Source organism: Corvus kubaryi, unplaced genomic scaffold (genome assembly GCF_017639235.1).
Source record: "Corvus kubaryi isolate FWS band 111438036 unplaced genomic scaffold, C.kubaryi_AGA036_p1.0 133, whole genome shotgun sequence".
NCBI classification, from domain to species: domain Eukaryota; kingdom Metazoa; phylum Chordata; class Aves; order Passeriformes; family Corvidae; genus Corvus; species Corvus kubaryi.
The window spans coordinates 20402923-20426009 of NW_024580667.1; the positions used below are offsets into that span (position 1 = coordinate 20402923).

Below are 23087 nucleotides of genomic sequence, written 5' to 3' on the forward strand. Positions count from 1 at the left end.
GAATAGTGTTGCTTGTTTTCTATGTAGGTAAGCCCATTCTTGAACTTTAATCCCACATATCCAAACAAAACCACATTTGATTAACTAGAAATCGTAAGTGTTGCTTCAGTTGCAAGTGTAAAACAAAATATTTTTAAGGGGACCTTTGTGAAAACTCCCATTTTCTTATTTTTTTTTTAATTACTTCTGAACACATTTTCAAAATTCTTAAATATTTATTTTGGTGGACTATGATATAAAGCTTTTCTGCAGTTGGAAAAGTCCGTGTGTAAATTATTCATGACTTTTAATCAGTCTTATTCAAAAGGCTTTTTGCAAATGAAAATGTCAAGAAAAATTATTTAGAAGACCATTACCTCTAAACAAAAATCCACCTTTTTAAGAGTGCAATCTGGTCTGAGCAGATAGACATGTATCTGTTCTTTTTTATTTCATTTTAAACCTATTAAGCTTATTTATAGTTCCATATTCATAGTTTTTGTTTTCATAAGACCCTCCATTACATTTAAAAATACAAAGTTTCCCACTTGAGCATGTGTTGTGGTTTAACCCAACACATGGCCAGCAGCCAAGCTCCATGCAGCCGCTCTCTCACTCCCCCACCAGCAGGATCAGGGAGAGAATTGGAAGAGTAGAAGAGAACTTGTGGGCTGAGATAAAGATAGTTTAATAGGGAAAGCAAATGCCACACACACAAGCAGCAAAAAACAAGGAATTAATTCACTGCTTCCCATGGGCAGGCGGGTGTTCAGCCATCTCCAGGAGAGCAGGGCCTCATCACATGTAATGGTGACTTGTGAAGACAAAGTCCAACACTCTAAATGTACACCCTTCCTCCTTCTTCCCCCTTTTTTTACATATTGAGCATGGTATCCTGTGGTCTGGAATATCCCTTTGTTCAGTTGGGGTCACCTGTGGCTGTGTCTCCTCCCAACCTCCCATGCACCAACAACTTCCTCCCAGTGTTGTACGAAAAGCAGAAAAGGCCTTGGCTCTGTGTAAGGCCTGCTCAGCAATAACAAAAACATCTTTATATTATTGACCCTGTGTTCAGCACAAATCCAAAACATGGCCCCCCAACAGCCACTGTGAAGAAAATTAACTCTACCTCAGCTGAAACCAGCACAGCATGCTCCAGCATTCAAGTGTGAAGTATGAAGAAACACAAGGACTAATCACTCACAAATTCACTGTCATGCCGATAAAGGTTCGTTAAGCCATTAGCAACCTACAAATTGGCACCTGGCATTCCTCCTATTCAGCTGAAAGGGGATCCACAGTGGGATGCAAGACTATAAATTGGCAGCAATCAGAAGCCTATTTTCTCTGTGAAAGATGGTATCTACTGAGTAGCAGGTACTACTGACATTCTTTGCTTATTGTTATAAGTCACTGACTAAAAAGAATATTGCTGTAATGGTAGAAGATCCTAGTCTATTGTGAAATAAAAAGAGAACAAGAATAGAATATTTTCTATGCAAATTGCTTTTGATTTATTCTCCAGTGTAATTATTGTGCTTCATATTGATTTCCAATAATATTTTAGTACAAAGGAGAAACTTTTCTGTAGATATCTTTCAATATAACTTACTTTAAAATGTTTTCATTTCAATCACAAATTACACTATGATAGAAATTAAGGTGGGGAACTACAGAAATCAATAGAGAATAACCTTTTCTGTTATTTTTTCTTTTTTTACGAGCAAACCTTTATAGCTATAATACAATTCTTTACAAAAATGAACTTAAATAAGTCCTTAAAAACGTTTTCAGTTTTTAAATTTAACTTTAAAAGAATTTTCCTAACAAAAGAAGACTTTTCCTAACAGGGCATATTCTTAAATTGCTATGCTGGAGCATAAAATAAAATAAAATGGAATACTTAAGACTGGGAAAAGACCTTATTCTGAGGTCTTGCAACACACAGACTTTATTTTATGACTATCAAATTAGTTGCCAGTTTGAGAAGAACGTTCCTTCAAAACTTCTAAAAGTGGAGTTGGTTTGGAGGTTTTGTGGAGTGGGGACGACTAAGTGGAGTATCTTTCTCTAGAACACTTGAAGGCATAACTAAATTAATATGATCAGAGCCACTAAATGCAGCAAGTTATTTTTTTAATTGTTAAGTCCTACCTCTTTAGGTTTTTTGTTTTGTTGTTTTTTTTTTTTTTTGTTATTCTTCTCTTTTTTAACAAGAGCATGTGTGAGATTCTGCACCTGTAATGGGGCAACTCTGGTCGTGAGTATAGACTGGGGAATGAGAGGCTGCAGAGCAATGCTGTGGGAAGGCAGCTGGGGGTCCTGGTCAATGGCACGTTGAACCTGAGTCAGCAGTGCCCTGGCAGCCAGGAGGGCCAACCCTGTCCTGGGGGGCATCAGGCACAGCATCGCCAGCCGGGCAAGGGAGGGGATTGTCCCACTCTGCTCTGCACTGGGGCGGCCTCACCTCGAGTGCTGGGGGCAGCTTTGGGTGCCACAATATAAGGAAAGTATTGAACCTTTAGAGAGTGTCAAAAGCAGGCCACAAAGATGGTGAAGGGTCCTAAGGGGAAGCTGTGTGAAGAGAGGCTGAGGTCACTTGGTCTGTTCAGCCTGGAGAAGGGGAGACCGAGGGTAATCTCACTGCAGTCTGCAGCTTCCTCGTGAGCAGAAGAGGAGGGGCAGGCACTGATCTCTCATCTGTGGTGACCAGTGACAGGACATGAGGGAATGGCCTGAAGCTGTGTCAAGGGAGGTTTAGGTTGGATATCAGGAAAAGATTTTTCACCCAGGGGGTGGCTGGGCACTGGAACAGGCTCCTCAGGGGTCACAGCACCAAGACTGACAGAGATCAAGAAGCATTTGAACAATGCTCTCAGGTACGTGGTATGACTCTTGGGGTGTCCTGTGCAGGGCCAGGAGTTGGACAGCGAAGGTCCTTCTGGGTCCTTTCCAACTCAGCATATTCTATGATTCTTTCCTTCTGTCTGAATCCTAGAACCTTTCCCAGCAAAAATACAAACATATCTGAGAAAGAGGCTTATTTATATAGTGCCTAGTGGCCTTTCTTCCTCAGTAAAAATTCAAAACACAAAGTATATATACTGCTTATTATTTCAGTCATCTTTCTATCCTCTGAGACATGAGTTGAAGGATTCGTTTTTCTCAGTGTACTGATATATCATCTTAACTCAGTCTGCAAGGCTTTTTAGTTGTTAAAACCTTTTACACTTCAAATTGACAGTGAACAAACTCTATAGCTATGATAGGAATTAGTAGAAAGCATATATGGCATAATGTACAGGAAACTGATTCTTCTCAATTTTTGTTCATTGCGGCCTTTACAGTAATAGGCTATTACAGTGGAGGAACTGAAGGTTGCAAGAATACAATCAATAAATCTAAGGGAATGGCTAATTTAGCTTGTGTTTCTGTGTGAATTGCATCCAAGAATGGGGGTGGAAATGTGAGCAGTTAAGGTGAAATTGACAATAATTCTAAATGTCCTCCTTTGAACGAGGGTTTTAAGCATATGCAAAAGGTTCAAGGTAGAATTCATTCATCCTGGAACCACATACTGCTTTCTTACTACATTTCTTTCTGATGACTCTCTAGTACAATGCAGTGCGTATGTGACATTGAAGCAGCACAGCCATTTTACAGGGCAATGGTTTTTACAGGTGGTTAGAGCATCTCACACCGTGCACTTTTTAGGGTTTTGATTACATTTGGGCTCAAAAGACAAACACAACAGCTATAGCACTAAATCCTTGAGTTAGGGTCTGTGCTGCAGATTTTAGCAATCACAGCTACTGCTGACATAAAATGGCAGTTTTTTCCAGACTTCCACATTTACCCATTGACAGTACAGAAAATATGCCTTGAAGTGTTCTTAAAGCTGGAAGTATCTGTGTGAAATTTGAACTGCTGCTTTGTTTCTTAATCTACTAAAGGGGCATCCTATAAGAGGTTACTACTATCTTACTACCAAACCTTTCAATAATGGTCATCTGAACTTCATTGGCTTCTCAGTTCCTATACAAGATGAACATTAGACTTTTACTTTCAAGCCTCTCCCTAAAAATCCTATGGATCACATATTTAGAATTATACAAGCTGGACAGAAAAGGACAGATGTAAAGTCCAAATATATATAGTTCTGATGTTTCTGGATTAGTCCTTATCTCTTTCTCTTAACTTAGGCACTTCTAGTGTGGAGTTCTCTCTTGCTTCTCCCTGATTTATCAGATTTATGTACCAGCTACCTGTCAGATGTATTGTTTGAGCAAATGAGAACATGTGACATTTGGTATCACTGGGGAAATTTGAGGCTCTATAGTTGTAGCTCATCACTGCAGCCCAGACCTACCATGTGGCTCCACATGGATGTGGACTCACTGGTATGACTCAGAACTGAGAGCCCCTCTTCTGTTAGGTGATGTGGGTTGCTCCTTCCCCTTGCTGACATCAAGACTGAATTCATAGAGTTAAAAGATCAGCCTGGCTAGAAGGACCTCAGAAGGTCTGACTGTCTAATATCATGCTGACTTTGTAGAGGAGTGCTAATGGGTATTGAACTAAGGCAGCTCTTACTATTGTAGTGCAAGAGCACACTAAACAAAGCAGAGGAATTCCTGTGGAGAACAACTGATAATTCTACTTCAAAGCCAAATTAAACCATCAGCTTGTATGTCAGACTTTTGCTTTCCATAAGCTATAAAACAGAGGTGATTATACCAGTACTATGTGAGTGTAATTTTGGCCTCTCTGTGCTGGCCTATAACTCCAGTTCACACTGTGGCGATCCATACCTGTAAAAAATTAACATAAATCAAAATTTGCTTTGTGTTGGTTTTGTGCTGGTTGCTCCAGCTTTGGCATAATAATTTGGCTATTCTAGTGCCTGACTGGTACCAGGGAAGGGGAGTCAGAGGGTCTGTCATACATTGCACCCTATGTTGTCCAGATCCTCAAATGCTTCACTGGTAACCCCGTGCAGGTTCAGCTTACATAGGATTGGTGTATAGATTTAGCTGTCTGTAAGCTTGGTGATATTGAATGCAAAATTGTTTGTGCTTCAAGTTTGTCTCTTTGGTTGTGCATTTCTTTCAGATGAACTGTTATAAATCTGTCATTTCAGTCCCCTGTGTCCCTGTATTGTTCATTTCAAATACTGAACTTTGAAATGAAGTGAAGTCTACATTGCTGCAAACTTCAGCTGCCCAAGTCTGACAGCATTATCTCAAAGCAGATACATGGAGATGTTTTCCTTTCCTTATTCTGAAGTGGTTTAAGAAGGTGTGAGTCACAGTTTCCAAGTCTGATAGCTCTTTCCTTCCATACTGGCTTTATACACATGATCTGTTGTTCTTAGGGTGATAATGTGTTCATTGCTTATTTTTCAATTTTTTTTGTTGTTGGCATATTGATAGTGGTGGTTGTTGCTGTAACTGATGTGGGAAAATGAAGGTGTCAGCCAGAATGCACTGAAGTTGCAAGCATCCAGAAACAGCTGTAGGATACAAGTCAGTGGAAGCATTAGGATGTGAGTGAGTGGAAGTTAGTGGATGATTCCCAGGAGGCTGCACTTGTGCAGTCAGAGCAGCCCTGACTGGAAGAGATTATGTCTTCTGTCTGGACCTGTCTGTGGGCAATTTGCTCTCCTTGCTGGACCTCCAGGCCACCCATTGGTTATCAGGGAGGCTAACACAGATTCTAGAATGTATTAAAACGAATTTAGTTAAAACCTTATTAGTGTCATTAGGACACTTAACAGTTATCATTTGGTTGCACCTTTGTTGTAGTTATTACTGACAGAAGACTCCTTGTCTGCACAAAGAATACACAGCAGGCAAGTGTGAAAGTTAGCATTTGGGCCCCCTTGTCAGAAATGAACAAAGATTTAAAAAGTCGTTGTGTTATATTATGAAATGTGACAACTTTGCCCTTTGCCAAGTGTGAAAGAATTCCTTGCAAATTGGGAGTTTGGGAGCCAACATGTGAGAGAAGTTCTTGCTGTAACTGTCAGACCCTTCATATCATGGAAAGACGTGAAAACTTAGAAAAGAATGAAAAAGGCTTGAAGACCAGTGGGTATAAACTGCTTGGAATACCATTAGGGAAAATACAATTCGTTTCAAGAATGCAGAAATTCAGCCAAATCAGATTTTGGAAAACAAGTAATGAGAAATTAAAACATCTTTGGGCTAGGTGTACAGGCATAGTTATTTTCTTTGAAGACTTGTGGCAACTAACCAATATGTGAAAATGTTCATATTTGTTTTATGTAGTGCACAGGTTAATAGAAGGACTTGGTAACCAGCATGTTGCAACCAATGCAGTAAGTGCTGCACAGAATTGTAAGGTAATACTTGAAGAGTTTTCCCAAACTGAAACATTTGTGCAGCACGCATACTTTTCATATTCCTGTTTATATGGGAGATTCATGTGACAGAACCCCATATGCTGCTTTCCCACAATGATCATGACTATTTGAACAGTATACATAATCTCTCCTGACCTCTTGTATCAGTTTCTTAGTCACGAATTCTTAGCAGAGTAGGAGGAGCTTCACACTTCTGCCTCTCCAGAAGCTCAATTTTCTGGATGTGTCTCTCTGTGGTGATTCCATCCCTGAGTTGACAAGGAAAATAAAATCCTATTCCATCACCTCCAACAGGAGGTATTATTCTGTCCAAGGAGTCATAAGTCTTTGCAAACTTCACAAATTGTGTAAGAAAAAAAAAAAGAAATTGAGAGGTGAGGGGATTCATTGTGAAGTAGAAAAGAACCATTAAGAAGTTTAATATGTTATTCTCAGTTGGTTTTGGCAAATCATAAAAGACTGTGACTGAATGCAGATACTGTTGGAAAATGTGTGACATGAATACACCAAGATCCAAGTTATTTTCAATAACTTCAGTAATTTTCAAATTCCGTAAAAGTGAAGACGAGAATGATTTCATTTGTGCGTGGGGTTTCTCCATGCCTCTTCACACCTCTTGACCATCTCTTGAGATGCTGTTATCAGTAGTCTGAAGTGTGTTGATAGTTCGGGGTTTACCATCCATCAGGATGTGCCTTAACCAGAAAGTGTTTCACAGCACACCAGTTTTAATGTGCTGTAAAATGGCATATATAGATAAATAGGATTTTAGTCAAAAAAATTTAATTATGTGGACATTCAAAGTGCCAAGGCAGAACAGCAGAGACTTGGCTCTGCTCCCATGAAACCTATGGAAGTGTGGGACTGGAAATCCTTCTGGATGTGATAGTTTGTTCAAATTTAATTAAATACAGGTAAACGCTGCAAGGGCACCACGAGGGCCAGCTGTTCCCAGCTGCTCTGTGGGCCACTGGGAGCACGGGGGCCACCCCAGGGCAGCTGGACAGGGCCTGTCCCACTGCCCCAGCTGGATGTTACGTAATGCTATATTTTTTAATTCAGAAAATTTCATTCATGATTTTATGATGCTGTTCCTACCACCATTTTTGCTGCAGGCTCTTTGTATCAGATTTAGCAATTGTGTGGCTGCCAAGTAAGTCAGTCCAGCAAACTGATCCAAAAGAAAGTGCACCACCCTCTAGATTCAACAGCAAAATTCTGTGTCATCTCTCCAAACCAATTCACCTTCCTGTTGCACAGCTGATGGGGCTGATGCAGAGAAAGAAAGGAAGCATTCAGGTGTCTTGGAGCCACTGACTTGATTTAAAAACTAAGCTAAAATTGAGGCTGCCATTGGTTGCTCTCCTTTGTGTCTGGCTCTGCTTCTGTCCTGTCCTTTTGTCCTCCCATCTTTATGCTCATCTTGGAGAGAGGCAGGGAGATGAACCATCTGGAAAGTGCCTTTCATAAGGTTGGTCTTCAGCTGGTTGAACTCTCCATCCCAGCTCATGGCAGGGTGACATGTGGCACTGCTATGCAAGGATGAGGGCAGGAGTGTGTGGATGAATGCATGAACAAGAGGGAAGCAGCTCTGGTTTTGGCAATGTAAACTGTCGCAGATCACACCCTGGGAAAGGTGGTGCCTGAGCCACATATGTCAAATGGTGAGATATTCCTGGAACTACACATTTTCCTCATAGTTTCGGTCACTCATCTGCCACATACACAACTATTTTGGATAAATGCATGGATCAGTAATGCCCCTAGCTTGTTCTATACTGCCTGCTTTGTTTGCTTCTTTATGCACTGCACACCCTGGGAGTTGTAGGAGACACACAGGACCTGACAGCCAGTGGTCTACAGCTGGTAATTAGTACCATTTAGCAGCTGCTGAGCAGGATAGCAGTCTGTTATCCTTGCAGATCTCTACTGTAAATCGTGAGGAGTTGCTTACAAGGCTTCTAAACCAGCTGGCATAAACTTTCTCTGCATGTTGTGAGAGTTAAAGAGGGACTGAGTCCTGCTTCATAAAGAATATAAGTCAGCAGTAATTTGATTTATGCCAATTAGGTAGCATTGGCATAGGATCAACATAAATGTTGGTGAAACAGAGGAGGTGTGCAGTCTGTTCAGATGAAAATCTATGTTGTATGCAAATTCCATAACTCTTAAAATTAGGGAAAAGCATGGGTATGACAATGGTTTTCAAATTAAGATACTGACCACAGATTGAGTTATTTTGCTGATGTGTGTTTTATTGTTTATCATTTAATGACTATAGGACTGGAAATTTGAAAATTCTGAAATAAATTTAACTTATTAATAAAATGCTGTAAGGTCTGAAGTTTTTATTCAATTCTACAAACATTTGAATGTACAATCAGGTGTTTCTGTAGCTGAAAATTTTGCCTAAAAATTATAATGGTAATTTAAAGAGCTTTCATACATATCTCTAAGGTGAACCTAGTGGGTTGTGAGCTTTTGTAATACTTGCCTGTAGCCTGATGATAAAGTTCTTGCTGATTGTAGTCACCTTTGTCAGGAAGTCCAGGAGAATCCATACATGGGAGACAGATAAAATATGTGTAAAAAATGAAATAGATGACCGAAGTGCTAAGTTATTTCATTCATTTTATTTTTTTTAACCTTGAAATAAATAAATCTTACTAACTAGCTGGAAGTGAAAGTTTTAAGAATAGCTATATTTAAGTTTACTGTGTGGTCAGCCACTTTCCCCTAAGGTTAATTTCAGAGTGTTAAACTTCCAGTAAATGTTACAAAGCTTTATTTTTATTGTAATTTTATCTCACTAACAGACCTTCTGGATCCAGTCAGGTCTCTGCTACCAGTTTCTGTTGACACAGCTATTTTGTCCTCGGAAGTAGCTATGCTGGCAAAACCCTGCCTTTGATGATAGACCCAGTATTTTCAGCTAAGCATGTGTTATTTTGTTTGGTGGTGTTGAAGGATTTTACCAACAGTTCTGTTATATACACAGGTCATATGTGCAGTGAGATAAAATCACAGATTTATTAGTGACTAAGACAGACCTTACCACAACAGTTCTCTCCCTCTGGCCTGGCCAAAGCTCTGAATGGAGGCAAAACCAGGGGTCACCACGATTGCTTTTTGATCCTCGGTGTGCCCCTTGCAGCAGTGTCTTTGGGCCATAGAAGTGAATGGCTACTTCCTGTCTTCTCAAAATTACTGTGATTTGCACAACTGTTTTTCTACACTACTCTAAATATTGTCAGTGCATGCATTTGCAAGTAATGATGTAAATTAGGTTCTTTTTATTTGAAAGAGTAACTGTAAAGCAGATGGGAGTTGAGTACCATGAACTGGAAAAGAAAGAAAGTAAGACTTTAGGAATGAAGGTTCTAAAAAAAAAAAAAAAAAGAGGGACAGAGAGAGGAATCAGATAATTCAGATAATATGTAGCTAGGCAAGGTGACCCAATAAGTACTAAGTCTTGTTACTTATAAATGATTTCAGAGTCTACATTGCTTTTCCATACGAATATCTGTCATGTCCGGGTTGAAAACAGATGCTTTGCCTTCCGCATCACAACTTAACTCAGGAGTGTCACATTTGACTACTGCCCATTGTCACTTCTGTGTAAGGAGATAGGTTAATTTGTCACTGCTTGGGCATTGTAAGAGGTACAAAGCAGGATTTTTTAGGCCATTGGGCTTGTGGACTTAATATTTTCCAGTGGATACACAGACTGCATTATATTTAATGTCTATAGAAATGAAAGAGGGGGAATTTGCCTGAGAAAAAGTTTAAAATATACCAGTTCTTGAATAACTGTAGCCCTAACTCATAAATTACTGTGCCTCTGTCTACAATGATAGAAGTGTCTGTCCCATGAGAGAACTGTGACTCTCCTCATGGGTCTCGTTGGAGTTGGACATGGTGACCATGTGGCCCAGAGACACAACCATTATTTTCCATATGGAAAATGTTTCCAGTTCAAGATACCTCAGATAGCAGGAGGGCTGTGCCCTCAATCTCCAGAGTGAAGGCAGGAAGCTGTCAGGGCTGGTGAGTGCCTGGGCATGGACACACAACGGTTGATGGCACAAGGCCTGGTAGGAAAGCAGCAGAGGACGAGGCAGAAAGAAAGGGACTTACCTTGTCACATGCTTACCTGTGCTGCTTGAAGTTCCCTCCCACACTGGAGTGATCACGCCCCTCAGCTGTTTCCAAGGCTGGGGTTGACTGATTTCTCCACAAATAAAGTATGGGGAAGAGCTACCATGTATTTTGATCTTCCATCATTAAGGCTGGGAGAGATGTCGAGTGGGGCTGTGGGAGTACCTCTGTCAGTCTGTTTCGTTGGAGGCTTGGTTTGTTTCTTTTAAAGGTAATGTTGTGTTGAATGGAGCACAGAAATCAGCCTGACATTTCCTATCATGCTTTTAATTTCAGAAGAGAATCAACGATCCGGTTGCTTTCAGGTCATGGTATTAGGATTCCTGGCTACCTGGAAAAAAATTATAAACTATGGGAACTCTGACAGGGAGAATGGAAACATAAGCCCTGTCCTTATCAGTACTCTGTTCAAACAGTGGGTGGTATAGCTTGGATAGGCAAGGCTAAAGCTCTCAAATTCAACCAGTATAGAAAGAGTAATTTCCCTCTCTTCATTTCTGAACTCTGTGAATGGCACACTTATCTGTCCAAATGTGCATATTTTGTTTAGGGTTTGCTGCCTTTAATCTTTGCGCAGAAAAGATGGGAATTTATTTCCAAAAGTTCTCCTGAAAATGAGGAGATCTGAACAAGTCTGACAGATGTTGCCAATGAACTCTGGAAATATTTCACGTAAAAAAAGCAGTAGGATTACAAATCAGTTGTTTACAAAGCCCATTAAGGGTATGACTGCTCTGAATAACCACTGATGAGCTTGCTCTGAAGGAAAGCCTGAGCTATTGTACCAGTGATAGTGTGGTAACAGTATTGCTGCAGTAAATGGCTTTGTTAGGTGAACAAGACACCTTAAAAGAATGATTAAATTACCAACACTGGTACTCGGATTTTAAAATTTAATTTTAAGCTAGTCATAGCAAAGGCATGAGGTAAATATTTCTTCTAAGACTACATTAACCAAGCATTTATGACATCTTGCATTATTTCATTTGCTGTTCTGATTAAGAAATTAACAGAGACTAGCATTTGTCCGTTCTCACATGTAGCTGAGTTGTGTAGCAGGTTTCTCATAAACCTCTTAGGTACAAGCTGAAAAGTATAGAGTGGCTGCTGAGGAATGAGCAAAGAGAACTAAAGAGGTATGAAATTGGAGAGAATTCTGAGTGATTAATCTGCACAGAGTTTAAGATGCCAGTGGTGGAGCAATATCTGACTGGAGGAACTAATGGGCAAAATATGACACTTAACTGGTGGAAGTGGGAGGAGTGGAAAAACGTTACTACACATCTTTCAGTATCACTTCAGCAGTGATTCAATTTCATGGTCAGTTTATGCCCAAACTACTTTCAGCTATTGGTGGAAAGTGGTGGCTACACCATTCTTCCTATTCATACCTGTTACCCAGTGCCACATTCCCAGATTCTTGATCTAGTTGGGAAACTAATCTTTGCCGTGTGCCAAGTGACAAAAATGTGCAACTGGGGCTAGGAGGAGAATATGATAATCCATTCCAGAATCAGCAGCATTTTAACTATGCTTCTGCAGGAGTAAGTCATGTTTATGCACATAATGAACAAGTAAAGCCTTCCAGCTGGAGTTATTCCTGCTAAACTAAAGAGAACAAAAATAGATGTTAACAGGAACAAAGTTTGCACTTGCTGGCTGCTATTCCCCAGAGGAACAGTTAATAGGAGCATACACTGGCACTCTATATACAGCACAGTAGATGGCCAACTGTTAGGTTTTACATATTTCGGAGCCTTTATTTTTGTCTGTTCTGTTACTACTAAAACTGAGTTTGCTGTGAATGCAACATTGCCCAGCTTCTAAGTTTGTGTTACCATCAGTAGCAGATCCCTGGGGAGTTACTGATAGCCCTGGGCCCTCTGAATTCACATTTCAGACTCTGCTGTGACTTCAGATCCTTTTCTCTGCAGCATACATAAGGTCATGGATAGCTCTATATGCCAGCATAGCCAGATTATGTTGAGCACAGCACAGTGTAAGTGCTGCCATGTGTATCAAAATTCTTAATGCATTACACACACCACAGTCACACAAAGCTAAACAAAACTGTTAGGTAATTGTCACCTTGTCATCAGCCAGTTGCTATAACAACAAAAACAAGGCTCAAAGCAAGCCAAGACAAGCCCAGAAAAAGTAAAGCCTTACATCCCTAGTTCCACAGGCAAAGTTAGTACAAGACCTGTGCCTGGTAACAGGCACAGCAGTAATGACTGTGCTGCATTATCAGGCTATATAATAAGTCAGAATCGAGTCAATACAACCAATGGAAAGTGAAAAGGTATTCAGCTCTCTGGAATAATTTGGTTAAAATTTTAACATCAAGCATACGTAAAAAGGTCTGTTGATTATTATTTTTCTTTTCTGATGAGACTTCAATGAATTCAATGCTTCTGAAACACCTTTATTAGATATGAAATTAGGTACGAAATTCTGTTAGTAGTCAGTATTTTTTTTGTGTCAAATCTAAAAGATATCAGAGAATGGATGGACCTGTTTTTACACACAAAGGAAGGGCTTCAGAGTTTGCTGAAAGTTCTTTACTCTTAGTTTTTGGGGTTTTTTTCAGCTAAATGTCGGCTTCCTGACTTTAATCATTTTTAGTCCCATCTTGCTTGTAAACTTTTCTTACATGAAAGATTGCAAGTAAAACAAGTTTTAAAAGAAAGTCTTGCAAAAGCTTCCTTAAAATTGCACAAATTAAGAGATGTATAGCATTTCTTGAACAGAGTTTTGTATTACTTTCTGTCCTCATTAGGGCAATTAATCCCAAATTACTAGCAGTAGCTAGTATTTACTATCTAACTACTTCTAGGCAGTAGTTCAATCAAAAGGAAAATATGAACATAAGGTGAAGATTTTCCTACTGACTAGTGAAGTCTTAAGTAAATGATCTAAATGAGTTGCATAGTAGGAAGGGGGATTTTATTTCTGTGATCTTCTTTTCTTGATATTCTTTTTTTTTATTGTGTTTTGCAGAGGGGATAAATTCAAGGAAAGAATAATTTTTTTAACTTGCTTTTAAATGCAGAGGAATGTAGCATATAATCCTCATTCAGGACACAGACTTTTGCCCAACTGAAAGGCGAGTTTGCATATCTTGCCCTGGTAGTCTGTGTGATGTGAATTTTCTGAAGCACTGATCAAACTACTTGCTATAATGAGGAAAAATACACCAGACCAAAAAAAAAAAAGAAAAAAAAGCTGCTGATCTTCTATCCACATTCCCTAATATTTTTGTATGTGACTCAATAATTTGTTTATGGTTGCAATTATTTAATACTCTGCTTGAAGATCAGAGTTAACATATTAATTCTTTATGCTGCAATTTTGGTCTGCATTTCTTCTGGGAGAAAAAAAAATCAAGGCAAACCCACAAATTCTTATGGATTTCAAACTTGGAAATAGAAATGGTCTGTCATCTTTTGGTTTCAACTGCAAGGAGCTGCAAAATGGATCTGGAAAGGCAATACTTTGCTTTGCATACCTTCTCTGTGAGAACAAAGCTTTGGGGGGTTGATGGGAGGAAAAGATCCAATAAATTGCCCATATTTTTTATACCTGAGTAGCCAGAGTTTCTTTCTGTCTCTTGGTTTCTGTTTTAGGCTCCAGATGAAATTCTTGTGGAATACTGTTAGAAATGTAATTTCCCAACCCACTGACCTTCTCATGTGTCCTGATTCTGCCGAGAAAGGTCGTCCTCCAGTGTCTTTACTTAGAAGGACCTATCCAAAAGCTGCTTTTGTGATCCCAAAGCTCTTAATGATTGAGACCCAATGACCCAACAAGAAACTCTGCATTTTATTTTTGTTGGTGTTATCTTTATGCCATCAGAGTCAGTTCCCACATGCAGAGATAGCCAGATGTAAAGGGTGTGTAAGTCCCTTTGTGAATGGGGGAAGGGAACAGCCTCCTTTGGGAAACTCCTTGCCTGTCTTATCCCACCTTGTAGAAACACAGACTGAGGATGCTGTATCATTATCAGTCCTAGTCAATGCAAGACTTCTGCCACCAACCCACCATGTGCTTACACTGCCGCCACAAGATGTGTGCATATTTTTTTTTTTCCCCTCTGGAAAACAGGATGGAGGAAAGGGAACACTTTGGAGTGTTAATTTCTTCAGGTGAAATCCTGGTGGGATTGGGAGAATGAAATTATTTTCAGAGCCTTAAGAAATCTTCTGTGATATGGAAATATTTCCTGCCCTACTAAAGAAATGGCATAACATAGGAACATTGGAAGTATTAACTCTTGAGTTAAGGATGTAGTTGCATGCCTGTTTAAGGAAGGAGGATTTATGATAAATCTTTCTTCACTTTAAACCTGAGGTCGAAAGAGCACCTCCATATGTGGTAAGAAATTTAGGTATTAAAAAAAGGAAGGAACTTAGTTCTGAACCTCTATTTTTAATGGTCTCTCTCTGGATGAGGACAAGTGTGTGTTCAGTATGAGATTTGTGGATCTGAGAGAGCATAAAAGGAATAGTTTGCTTTTTCTTGTTCATCCATTTCTCCCAAAGTTGTGAAATTTTGTAAATACTTCTGTACCTTCCCACTCCGGTTCTATGCTGTTCATCTTGCTTAGCAGAAGTTGTACAGTTTCTTTTATTCTATGTTACCTAATGCTCCAATTCTACTTTTGGTGGATGTGCTGGGGACAACAGGGACTTCTAATAGTAACTTTTAAAGTGGCATTTGCCAGAATATATAAGTATTTTATGGTTATGTAAATTAAATGAGGCAAAACCTTTGGTGAGGAGAAATAGGTAACAGGGAGCTATTCATAAAGTAAGAATTTATAAGGTACTTTTGATTGATCTTTGATTTTCAAAGTTTAAAAAAGAGCAAAAGATTAAATGGATTTGCCTAACTATTGTAAATATTTGTCCATTATACCAGTGTGTTTTTGCTATATAATGTGTTTAGTAATGATGATACCAAGTGTTTCACTCTAATTTTACAGGCTTGCAACTATTTAACCAAATATTCTTTCTTAGGAGAAATTTTTCAAGGGCACCTGGTCAAAAATAATTCAGCGCATTCAGAAAACATCACTTCCATAAATTGACAATATTTGAAAAGAAAACTGACCCCTTTCAAGTAGTTTAAGTGGGTGTCTGAATGCTGTGAGAAGTTTATATGTACAATGAAAATGGAGTTGCAATATATTCCTTGAGAAAAAAAACCACATACAGAGAATGTATAGATAGGAAAGAGGTGGTGTTCGTGAATCTTTTGACAGATTCACAGAAGAGCCTTGAGACCATCTCTGTAGTCTCTGGCCATCCTGTAGGATAGACATCTCATTGGAACCCATTTCTGGGGTATTCACAACTTAAAATTTCTTTGCAGTTTTTTGCACAAGTCCATTCAGGATCTTAACTAGGAATTAAGCTCAAGATTTCCAGATGATGGAGACAGAAACTACCTGTGCTCCTACTCAGGCAACATTACTGGCAGTTATTCTCATGGAGAGAGGCCTTTTAAAAGGGTTTGTCATGCCAGTTTAATGAAGATAGGGTTGCAATGCTGGTGTGGAGTCCCCTGGTACTGTCAGGCATTGCTACTGTGCAGCTCTGTTCAAGGAATGAACACTGTTTCCCTGAGTTAGTCAGTGCTTTGATTCAGAGTGAAAAGGTTATAAAGTCAATAAAGACCATGGGGGAAAAGTGCTGAGTTTGCACACTTGAGTGAGCACCAGTGTGAAGGGTTGTGGTTTTGCTTGCACTTATAAGCCTGTTTTCATTTCAAAGGGGTTTGATACATGTAACTGGGAGTGGAGTTTGGCTCCAAATATCGTTCTAAAGATTAAACTGCATCAGTGATCTGCCAATGCACTGGAAAGGTTAAATTGAGTGCAGCTCATTTAGCTTTGGCATGATGATTAATTTCAAGATATATCAGTTACAAATACTAGTTTCAAGTATTTACTGAAAAACCCAATAATTGCATGGGAACTTTGCAAAGTAAAATAACACCAGTTAACTGTGATTTTGCTCCCAGCTGATCAGGTGATTGTGACCTTGACACGGCTCTTTGCTCCAGCTCTCCCCTCTGCTCTCCTATGTACAAAACTGACATGATCACCTATACACTTGAAAAGTCCTTGATACTGTTCATATTTACTGCTCATTACCAAAGGTCTTTTGCTTTACAGGCTTAGCTGTTAAAACAGGTGAGATGGGAAATGCTGACATGATAGTTTTGCACTGTTATAGAAGAGGTTTGCATATATTATTAAATCCCCTAATGAAGATGATGAAGAATCAGCCTATTAACAGTTCAGAATTAGGTATACTGCTGGTATATTAGATATATTAACTCTTGTTCCTCTTTTCTTTGATATTTCAGTGCTACGGCTGTTGAAGGATGGTGCTGACCCTCATATGCTTCTTTCCTCAGGAGGCTCCTTGCTCCATCTGGTAAGAGGGATTGAAGATTAGTGTTAGTGACTGTGGATAAATATGGTGGGATAGTGAGTAGCAGATTTGGCATATTAATGAAAAAGAAAGGCTTAGCAATATTTTTTTTAACTACACTGAGCTCTGCTATGGCTATGATTGCATCCAGCAATGCTTTTTAAATAAATGGTCATTTTCAAATTGCTTACAAAAGAATGGATCATGTCATAGAAGTGGTAGCTAACAAAGGAGAATGAAATGTTTTATTTATAAATTATCTGTGCAGTAAGAAAGAACAAAGGAAATATTGCTTGATTCCAAGTACAAAATTATATGGTTCAGAGATTCACCATTCCTATATGAAAAACCCCCATGATTTAGCATATTTCCTTTTGTTTTTGTGCATATTTTTTTGCACCAGTTTCCTACATGTGGATAGTTAACACATTATTTGCTTTTAGTTTATCGTTATTTGCATAACAATTCTGATTAAGTAACAAGAAGATAAAATAAAAACAATTTGTATATAATAACCAAAATAAAAACAAGAGGTAAGGGCATGTGGAGGAAAGACTGACAGGCAGACAGAAAATACCATAGGAGTAGAATTTCGACATTGCTGAAACGAGTAGCAAAATTCATAATTAATTCCTACGTCTGATGATCCTTTTCTTTGGTATGTGATGCTTCAGTTGCAGACAGGCTCTCTGTTCAATGTGAAACTATTTTAAGACTTTGTTGCACACTGTGGCTAAAAGAAATGCAACAAAGCAAAGTAACAAAAAGTCTGCTGGCAGAGTGTTTCCTTTTAGAACACTTGGATTGAGTTTCTCATAGTGTTTATACAAAATAGAGCAATTTATTGATGAAAAAGAGCCCCTGTAATATTACTGGACTCCAGCACACCTGTGACCACGTTCTTGCAAGATACAGCATTTCCATTATGGAATCAATCTGTATTTTCCATCTTCCATGGCCACGCTATTTACCAAGGACTTTAGGAAATAGAGGCCAAGGTAAGGGGAGAGTGCAGTACTGATTTGGAAGAGAGAAATTTTAATTCTCTTTTCTCTCCTCCAACTATTTGTCTGCTATATAGGTGCTCAATCACTCTTTAAAAATGCAATCCAAATGAGATGTTACTTTGGCATTCCCAAAACAGAGGCATCCCAAATCTTACCCTCTACCAAAAGCCCTAGAAGGCAATCTTTATCTTCAGTGTGGATGATTTGACAAAAGTGTAAGGCATTTTCAAGTAAAAGAAAGAAAAATTATTCTTCAGGGATTTTATGTTGCTTTGTCTAGTTTAGCTGATGCACACTTTTTAACTGCAGATAAAATCTGCAGCTGAACTGTGTCATTTTAGGTTTCTTGATCTGCATCACGCCCCAATTCACTGTCACAATCAGTATCTCTCGACTGGTGCCTGCTGCTTCACAGGCACCCATACGCTTCCAAAGGAAGGAAAGATTTCTGCAGTAAGAAATTTGCAATAGAGAGCTATGTGTAGCCTACTGCCTCAGTTTAGTCAGAGTTACATGTAAGTACTCATAATTCATTTACAGGAAAATGCTCATCCTACTGGAGATAGAGGCAAACCTGAATTCAATGAAATTGGGATTTGACCTTGATTTGGGAGCAGTGCAGAGAGGAGAGAAGAATCATGATACAGGGAAACAGATAAGCCAAGTTTATTTTCCAGCAAGAGTTGAAACTAGTGATTTGGCATGCACCTGTGTTATATTCTTAATTGTTAGTTTTACCACTGTGAAACTGCTTTGTCAGAAGGGGGGTTTAGATTTATTCTTTCCAGTTGTAAGCGAAATGTTTTTATGCCAGAATGAATGGAAACTCTGATTCATTATATAATTCCTTCTTCCTTTTCCATATCAGTTAACTTCCAAAATGTGATATAATTCTTAAAAAAAATCAAACGTGACACTTGATAAAGATTCTGCTTTTATCCCTGTAAACAGTATCCCAATATAGTGGAATCTAGGGAAGCTATGGGAACTTCAAAAGATTCACTGAACTCTCTTTAGGTTTCATGGGAGGAAAAGTACAATAAAAAGCGAGTACTTGCCTGAGCTGCCCATTCAGCGGGAAGCCCATGGTGCCGTATAAATTCACACAGGCAGTCACCCACCCCTGCCCTTATAACAAAGTATGTGTGTAACAGTTTTATCCTGGAACTTTTACTGAGCATGTCCAGTTGTTTCACAAAATCCATTAAGCAGGAATCAAGGAGCAGCAACAAATCTAAGCTGCAACTAATCACAAAAGGCTCTATGTCTATTATTAATACAAAAAATGGCTCAGTGATACCTGTCATCTGTAGAATTTTTTTTTTTTTTTTTTACTTAACAATGCCTTGAAATTGTGGTTAATGTTAGATTATGCTGATCTGTAATATAAAGTGCCTTACCTCTGATTTGTTAAAATTTCAATATAGAACAGCTCAATTTAAGTTGTACTGATACAATGAATGATACTGATGCAACAAAACAAAACTATATCTAGAGCTGCCTGGTAAGTTAAAGGAAATACATCAGAACTTAATTTCTGTTCTATAATTTAATGGTCAGTATATCTGGAAATCATTTAGGGCAGAACTTCTTTTATCCTGATGGAATTAACATTCATCTTCTGGGTTATGTCTGTTTATGAATGCAGGGGAACATGCAGCTGCTGCATTCAGCTGAAGATCTCAGCTACATCTTGACTTCACAGTCAAATCCAGTTACACACTTTTCTTTCTTCCTCACTTCCTTTAGTGTCCTGGCTTCCATGCCAGATTAAAATAAGTCTCTAAAGAGTTACTGAGATTGTGTGTAAGTCTTAAGGATCTTAACTGAGGTGCCCTGATTGTCTTTTAAGGTATTATCCATAACCTATGCATAAAAAGTCACAAATGTGACAGAGGAGCAAGGTCAAAACAATGTCTAGGCCATTTTTTTCTTTTCTACTAAAATTTGTGAGCATGACCAAGGTGTAGAAACGTGCACACATACAGATGTGCATCCCTCCACCCCACAAAAACACCCTTAGTGTGAGCAGTATTTATCTGACAGAGAGGCTTGAACAGGAATCAGTATAGTTAGTGAGTTGGAAATAGAAGTGGGGTATGAAGAGGGGTGTATTATTGCCGTGAACTTCACAGAAGGCAGAAATTCATGTATGTGTGGACATATGTATGTGTGGGTGTACATATACTTAGATGCCTCTACTCATGATGTGATCATCATGCACTGATGCCTGTGCACTAATTTGGAATGACAATATAGAACAGAAAAAAGCCCCGTCCTTACTGTAGATTCAGCAGATTTCATACAGGAAATAAGGGAGTCTGTGAATCATGCACATGGAACTGGTAATCTCCACACAGTTATTTCTATAGATTTCTCAGCTGTTGTTCCCTACAAACACAGCGGCTTAACTACAGTGCGCCATCCTCCCAGTTTAAATCGTATGTAATAAATTTATTTGTACACTGAGGAAAACACCATCCCTAATCTGCTCTTTTTTCTTCTAGTGTGCTCGCTATGATAATGCATTTGCTGCAGAAATTCTAATTGACAGAGGAGTAAATGTAAATCATCAAGATGAGGATTTTTGGACGTCAATGCATGTAGCCTGTGCCTGTGATAATCCTGATATCATCCTGCTACTGCTATTAGTAAGTAAAGCAATCCAATGCATTGTGTGATTGAAAAGGAGACAGAATGTAGCACCCTCAGGTCTGAAACTGCTGTATGAATGCAACATATTGCTATTAATGATATCAGTGAAAGCATATATCGTGTTTGGTTTTTTCTTGACATTGCTTTGGTGCTCAGGATTTTAGAAGACATGTTTAGGACTTCAATGAGAATAAATTGCAAACATCAATGTCAAGTATCTCCTATTTCTTCTGTGTGGTCAGGAGCTTATATCGCTGATAAGCACTCAGTACCAAATGGGATATTCAGACAATTTCTTTTCTTTTCTCCTTGTCACTTTCTGTTAACAGTTGAGTTCTCAGACAATCTTATAAAAACCTTCCTCTGAAAAGGAAATATTGGCTCACTTATACTCAGTATTCATAAAAAAGTGCTTGTGGACATGGTCAAAATAAGACAAATTTAATATTGATATAAACAACTTCGACTTTCTAGTGCTGAGTTTGTCCAATATATAATAGATATGGAATTCAGCCTCTGTAGAGAAGAGTAGTGTGCCCAGGTGGCCAAGAAGGCCAGTGGCATCCTGGCCTGTGTCAGCAATAGTGTGGCCAGTAGGACCAGGGCAGTGATTGTCGCCCTGTACTCAGCATTGGTGAGGCCGCACCTCAAATTGTGTGTTTAGGTTAGGGCCCCTCACTACAAGAAAGCTATTGAGGATCTGGAGCAAGTCCAGGGAAAGGCAGCAGAGCTGAGGAAGGATCTGGACCACAAGTCCTATGAAAAGCAGCTGAAGGAGCTGGGATTGTTTAGGACAGAGAAGAAAAGGCTCAGAGAAAACCTGAAAGGAGGTTGTAGCAAGGCAGGGGTTGGCCCCTCCTGCCAGATAGCAAGCAAGAAGACAAGAGGAAATGGCTTCAAGTCGAACCAGGGGATGTTTAGATGTGATATTAGGGAAAGCTTTCTGTGCTGAAAGAGTAGTCAGCATTGGAATAGGTGGTCCATAGAAATGGCAGAGTCAACATCCCTGGAAGTATTTAAAAGGTGTGTAGATGTGACAGATAGGGCCATGGTTTAGTGGTGGACTTGGCAATGCTGAGTTAATGGTTGGACTCGATGATCTTAAATGTCCTTTCCAACCTAAATGATTCTCTGGTTCTGTTTTGTGCTTCCATTCCTAGGAGCATGAACCTCTAGTTTTATGCAAAGATATTAATGCAGCTGTTTCTCTCAGTCCACGTAATATTGCTCTTTAAAACTAGTGCAGAAACAGTTCACAGTCTGACTTAAAATTTTTTAATATTTTTGTATCATTTTTAAATTTTCATGTTTTAAATAGGTCATTCCAAGGTCAGCATTTCTTATCATACTTATAATTGTATTTCAATGTTACAAGTAAAGGGAAAGGAGAAATACTTTTAGACTGTATCCTTGATAATACCTTTCATGAAATCTCTGTGGGAGATTATTTAGTCCATTCCATCTGCTCAGACAAGAGTTTGCCCAGGACCAAATCTTCAAGGACGGAAACTCCAGACTCACGGGGCAACCTGTACAGTTAAAAAACCAAAAAACAAAACCAAAACAACAAATAAAACCAGACACCTGATTTTAAACATTGTCATTACTCTTTGCAAACAAAGGATAAAATTTCCGGTAATGTTTTATCTCTTGTATTACCTTGATCTGTCCAATGTAGATCCCTCTGAAGCCTGTGTATCCTTTCTATATATAAATGAACAGTTCATTTATACAAACTCCTGTACTATGGGAAACTCTTGTAATAGGGGGAATTTTCAGAAGTTCTGAATGCAGTGCTGTTGTTGTCATTAATATGAGTAGTTGAGGTTATAGAGGACACTCATAAAATTTTCGTCTTGTTTTTGCAAGAAGCTCGATCTTATTAAACCTCAAGTATTTCTATACAGGGTTATATCAAAAATAATTTTCCATTGCCCATCATTTGAGTGTTATTTGATTTGGTCCCTGTTCCGGTTTGGTCAAATTTAGAAATATATCCTCTGAGAGAAGGCACAACCACCCCTCCCCCCACCAGGTTCGGGGAAAAAAAAATTCTCCTCGAAGGAAAGTGAAAGAGACAGAAACTATTTGTTTAACAAACACACAGGAAAAGGATATAATGCTAAATAATAAAATCTTCTGCTGTGAAGAAAAAACCTGGGAAAGTGTTAGAGTCCTCCCTTTGGTCTCCTTGGAGCTGGGGCTTGGCCCAGGGCCAGGCCCTCTGTGCTCGGTGGAAAGTCCTCCTGATGTGCTCTGATATTAAAGCAATCCACGGAAAAAGGGAAAAATCCGAAATTCCAGGGAAGGAAAAAAAAGTTCAACTCTCAGTCTCTCTCCGGAGAAGAAGAAAAAAAAACTGAAAAAAAACTGGTTGAAAGCTGGCTGGGAAAAAAAAGTCTCTCTCTCTGTGTGACCTTGAACAAGCTGCAAACTGCTTTGAAAAAGTTTTGCTCAGTTTTT

The 23087-nt window shown here is 39.0% G+C and overlaps 1 protein-coding gene across 6 annotated transcripts in view; it reads left to right on the forward strand.

Moving 5' to 3' along the window:
- Positions 1-23087, forward strand: part of MYO16 (myosin XVI) — a 367375-nt gene that overhangs the window by 108409 nt on the left and 235879 nt on the right. For all 6 annotated transcript variants that reach the window (XM_042038442.1, XM_042038458.1, XM_042038424.1 and 3 more), the window contains exons 3-4: positions 16895-16965; positions 20477-20620. In XM_042038442.1, the coding sequence (XP_041894376.1) occupies positions 16895-16965; positions 20477-20620 (215 nt within the window). The remainder of the gene's footprint in view (positions 1-16894; positions 16966-20476; positions 20621-23087) is intronic.